Below are 5,611 nucleotides of genomic sequence, written 5' to 3'. Positions count from 1 at the left end.
GCCGTACTTCTAAATGCTTGCAAACGGGAGGTCGAGATCTACACCCTAGAGGAGTCAAATTTAGCCTATGTCGGGCTCATTTACTGCCATTCAAAATTGCAAATACTAATTTTGATCAATTTTAATTGAAATCAATTTGGGGTTTTGAAGGTATTAGCTAATCAGGTTTCGGCGATTACGCTTTATGATCCTGACTCTGGAACGGATTAATTTCGTGAGCAATAATTATTAGTTCTGGTCCGGTTCCAAGCGTCCTCGACAAAGGACGTGACCCAATTAGGACTTGCAGGGCAAATGGGTCTCCGGAGGGACATTCGTCCTCTGCGCCGCCGCCACGCTCGGCGTTAACGCAAGCGGGTCTGACTACCCCAAATTAAATATTTTTGGATTAACCCATTCGATCCCAAAAACGCATTTTTACGTTTAAATTCAGTCCCAGGTTCTCATTTGCAAGTTTACGTTATAAGGAAAAAACTAAGTGCCTGTTGAACTACATACTGATATCATCGATTACTTTAGGTACTAAAAGTAGTACAGTAATCGATCACTTACTTTGGGTACTAAAAGTAGTAATCGATTACTTACTTTAGGTACTAAAAGTAATAAAGTAGTTGATGACTTACCTTAGATACTTAAGAGTCATGAAATCATTATTTTAGTTTAACAAAAGTACTAGTGTAATTGATTTCTAATAAGTACAAAAGTAACAGATTACTTTAGACGTTAAACGTATTAAAGTAATTGGTCACTGCAGGTACCAAATGTACTGAGGTAATTGAATACTTTAGCTAATGAAAGTACAAAGGTAACAGATTATTTTTGACACTAAAAGTGTAAATTATTACTTTCGAGACGTATCGTTTTAAAGTAACTGATTACTTCAGTGCTAAGGTTTGATGAAAAACAAAAAGCAAGTCGGGAAACGAAACATTGAATTGCAAACGTCTATCAGCAAAATACAAATCAAATTCAAGCTAAAATGATGCCCGTTTTTCACTGACAATTGACGCGGCACATTTTCTGATCTGACATTCTTTCCTACTTCCTGTCCTTGACGGGCTGTCATATTTTTTTGCAAGCAGATGTCACCGTCACGTTAGCTAACGATGTGCAGCAGATTGGACTACGATGTTTTACGGTTACCTCCTTGTCTTTTCCCCAGATGAAATCGCTAAACATTTGGCGTCACTTGATGCATGGCATCTTAGCATATGCCGTTTTTAATCATTGTTTTTGGTTCATTTATTTATACTGATTATATATATATATATATATATATATATATATATATATATATATATATATATATATATATATATATATATATATATATATGCGTATGCAAACAGAATCCCTGCCACAAAATTGACAAAAAAAGCACTTTTTCTTGCAAATATGAAACACAAGATGGCAGCAAACCACTTAAAAACGAAGAAAATAGCTCAACACTAAGTACGTACCTAAAAAAAATGTTACACGCGAAGCTCATGGATAGCAGGGCTCCTTTTTTTCTTACGAATTCAACTTTTAATTTTGAACGTTTTTTTTTTTTCAAACAAAATATGAGCTTTATTATTTAACCCAAATGAACATTAAAAATGCATGGTCGAGGCTATAACTAACGGATGGATGTATACACATGATTTGCTTTTTCCGGCACATAAAATGATGATCGCTTCTTCGTCTTTTAAAAACAATCTTTTCACTGCTCTTATTCTTTTTAATGACCGTATCTTTCTTTTGCCTGTTGCGCTACATTCCTGCCATTTTTAAAATGTCAACGTATCGCCGCAAACGGCATTAAACTTCATTATTATTGGGTACAGTCGAGCATTAAATTATAATGAGCACATTTGCTATTACTAGTTTATGGTAGAGCCTGCAGTCATGACAAAGCAAAATGCGGACGTATTTTAGTCGAGATTATATATATATATATATATATATATATATATATAGTTTTCATTAAGGTAATAATTCATAATGGAAGCAGGCAAACACGAAGGTATATAGAATGTCAGTTCTTCAAACAACAGCGGCATCTAGTGGTTTTTTCTAATAATTACAAAACATTTGACCAATCACTCCAACGAGAAACACAACTTGACTTTAAGCACACGGGTTACTTCAAAGTAATAAACGCATCGTGTATTTCTCCTGTTGGGCTGCTTCGATTGAGTACTACGGTATTTAGATGAAATACATTTTCTAAGTTTGCTGAAAAAAAAATGATAAACACGAGAGATCAATCAATACATTTTCGCTTCATAGGAAAAGGCCAAATCTTGTATCTTTTTTTTCAAATCAACATTTTGTTGAACTTAACCCTTGTCCATACACTTTGCAAACGATACACATTGCATTTTTTCCCGAGTTTTTAAATGCTTCGAAAGGCATAATAATAAAGTTATGAATACTTTTTTTTTCTTTCCACTCAAGTTGTTCAGTGGCATCAGTGAAAAATGGTAGTTTGTCTTTGTAGCCTATTGCGTGATACTTTATGAAATAGTCATTAACTGGTGTCTACCGCCACCTATTGGCTTGAGGTGAAACACAAGTCAGCAAAGAATTTTCTGTTTGCTGACATCGTTTGACCGCCGCTCAACGAAATGTTGCAAAAATCGCCAGAAAATCAATGTCATAAATCCTCTTAAAATGCATCTCAAAAATTGACATTATAAAGGTTTTATATGGTACGAAATTTGGACAATTATTTTTGTACACAAAATCTCACACGTAGAGCTGCGATCACATCAAAATGCCAGAATCTTTGCATTTTTTAAATTTTACGTTTTATTCATCTGCTGAACATTTCAGCTCCCTCGTGCCCCCCTCTCAGATTCTTTTAAGATATCGTAAAAAAAAAAATGAAAGGAATTGTTACAAATGATTTGTAACAATGCCACAAAGGTTCCATTTATACTGAAAATTTAGACAGCTTTCTCACTGACGAGCAATCAAACCCCAGGTGTGTATACCCCCCCAAAAAAAATGGCTATTACATAAATTAAACATAACACAATTTTGAGTTTGGGATTTTATTTAGTCCACTTGGAAATCTGTACATTTTTCTTGCAAGATTAGAAAAAAAAACGTAGGTCATTATCACAAAGAAATTACAGGGGGCAGAATGAAAATGTCCAATGGTGAGTTTTTATTTTTTTTATTTATTTTTTTTAAATTAGCCACGTTTAAAAAAAAAAAAAAAAAAAAACGAGGCGCATTTAATCAACGGCAAAAAAAATATGTACAGCTTTAAGGACACATTTGGGAAGTTTCACGGGTTAGTAAGGCCATGTACGCCTGACGATAATAACCAGGCAGAAATAAATCAAAGAGGGGTCGGAAATGAGACAAATGGACGACATTCCCAAGTCCGGAGAATATGACGCTGAAATAAATTAGTGATGACTTTTACAGTTTGTTAGTTTGCGTACCTGATTTGGCTCGGAACTTATTTGATTCGCATAACTTATAGAAAAAGTGGCGACGTTGTTGCAGAAGCTCACAGTAAATATGTCCGACAATCGCCAACAACGGTGCGTCATCGCCGCATACCGGCAGGATTCCACCCCGCGGAATCCGCGCACCTTCCGAGTCCGGCGCGCCGAATATTTTTCCGATTTATATACATAACACTTTTTGTACAGTCGTCCGTCACGTCGCCGCGGGCGAAACTCGAACCGAAACCCCACCGTCACTTTCCCGACGCTAGTTTCCTTCGACCGAAAAAAGTCGACCAATGACGGCGGTCGCTCCCTTCCTTCCGCCGACTCCTGCAAAATCCAAGGCGGCAGTGCAAAAACCAGAAGATGGCGGAGTGGCTACGGAAGCGCCGTAAAGGACGAGGGGTTTGAGTGCCAAAAAACGAAAAGCAAAAAAACAAAAAAGTCACTTGGCTCCTTTGGATGTGGCGTCCGTTTCTGTGGATTGCCGGCCGTCGCTCCAGGCCTCGCGGGTGCTCTTTAGGGCTTGCGTCCGTTGCTGGTCCACAACCACGTAGTCCACGCGCTCGTCCGACGCCGTCATGCCGGAGCCGTTGCTCTTCATCTAAAATATAGGGAAAAAAAAAAAAAATCGGGGCAAAAGTAAGGAGAAAATGATAAAGGAAATGCAACCGATAATGAAAATACAACCAATAAGAGCAGAGGTGTCCATACTATGGCCTGGGGGTTGTTTTTGGCCCACCGCCTATGTTGACATGGCCCACAATATTATTTAAAAAAGTCAAACAAAGGTTTGATAGTGGACAGCGTTAAAAGTTTGATAAAAATCCTACTTTGCCTGTTCACCTTTAAACGAACCTTTTTTTCTAAAGTCTACTTTATAGGGACAAAGTGTGATTGCTTGCTTGATTTTGACCATTTTTAATGAGCCAAAGTAAAAAAATAAATAAAAAGATGTCAATATTGATCCATATATAAGGCGCACCTGATTATAAGGCGCACAGTCAGCTTTTAGGTGCGCCTTATAGTGCGGAAAATACGGTAATTTCACATCCGTGGTGATGGCCGTTTTTTTACTGCGCGTTCGCAACCTGGAAACTTCCTAAATCCAGACCGCCGTAACCCCGGGACCCCGACTGCGGTTTTGTCAAAAGTAAACAAACAAACGTACAACAAACGTAAAGGGAGCGTCAACAAATGTCAGCCTACCTTTCGAGGTGGAGTGGACTTGCCGGAGTCCAGGTCTAAATCCAAATACTCCACCTGTTTGTCTCCCTTGGGCTTCACCATGGGGCTACTCCCGCCGTCCACCGCCATCGGCGTGCCTAGCTTTGTGTTCTATAATCAGTCACGCACGCACAAAACAAAATATTCTTAGTTAGTATTTTTGACAGAAGAGGAAAAAGCTACAGTGATGCAAAAGTCACTCTTGTGCTGTCACAATAACAACAACGAAAAAGTATTCAAAGTTTTATTAAAAGCGAATTAGCCTCATAACACAGTGGAATCACTTAAGCCAAACAATTTGGTAAGACAGTACTTTCAAGTATATGAGCGCTTAAATGGCATTCATCAAGCTTTGACGTTAGAATAATTGTAAATGTAGTGATTATACATGACGATAAACAATACAAAACCATTTTTTACACCTGCGTGATTGTTGACAAATATTTTACTGAAAAGGGGAGATCGATTGCAATAATACCGCACACTTGAATGTAAAAATTTTACTCAAATGTTTTTTAAAGAGTTATTAAATGTTTCATGGTGGCAGCGATTCTATTCAATTAAACTCAAAGTTCAAGGGGATAAAGACAATGCAAATATGATTCCTTACTCGAAAATACTTACTGTATTAGACATACAGGCACATTAATGAAATGTTTCGGAGTGCACTTTGCTTTTAAAAGATTCTCAAGATTCGATTACCGTATTTCCGCATTTTTTTTAAAAAAAAAGCTGATGGTGCGCCTTATAGTCCGGTGCGCCTTATATATGGAAAAAGTTTGAAAATGTGTCATTAGTTGAGGGTGCGCCTTATAATCCGGTGTGCCTTATAGTGCGGAAAATACCTAAAATGTTCCCTCCTTTTTTTTTAGTTTAAATCAGAGACCTTTGACTTTGGTTTTTCCACTGTAACTAAAAATCGAAAACGGGTGAAAGGT

The 5,611-nt window shown here is 37.5% G+C and overlaps 1 protein-coding gene across 10 annotated transcripts in view; it reads right to left on the bottom strand.

Annotated features, from left to right (window-relative positions):
- Positions 1-3,022: 3,022 nt before the first annotated feature.
- Positions 3,023-5,611, bottom strand: part of gab1 (GRB2-associated binding protein 1) — a 53,545-nt gene continuing 50,956 nt past the window's right edge. For 9 of the 10 annotated variants that reach the window (XM_088418709.1, XM_088418712.1, XM_088418710.1 and 6 more), the window contains 2 exons: positions 4,656-4,784; positions 3,023-4,050 (listed from right to left, as the gene is read on the bottom strand). In XM_088418709.1, the coding sequence (XP_088274835.1) occupies positions 3,892-4,050; positions 4,656-4,784 (288 nt within the window). In that variant the 3' untranslated portion in view covers positions 3,023-3,891. The remainder of the gene's footprint in view (positions 4,051-4,655; positions 4,785-5,611) is intronic. The other variant, XR_015866073.1, reaches the window with a different exon arrangement.

This window comes from Hippichthys cyanospilos, chromosome 7 (genome assembly GCF_059441005.1).
Source record: "Hippichthys cyanospilos isolate Australia breed blue-spotted pipefish chromosome 7, RoL_Hcya_1.0, whole genome shotgun sequence".
NCBI lineage: Eukaryota > Metazoa > Chordata > Actinopteri > Syngnathiformes > Syngnathidae > Hippichthys > Hippichthys cyanospilos.
Note: the sequence above shows the minus strand (reverse complement) of the source record. Positions and strands in the feature narration are given on the sequence as shown.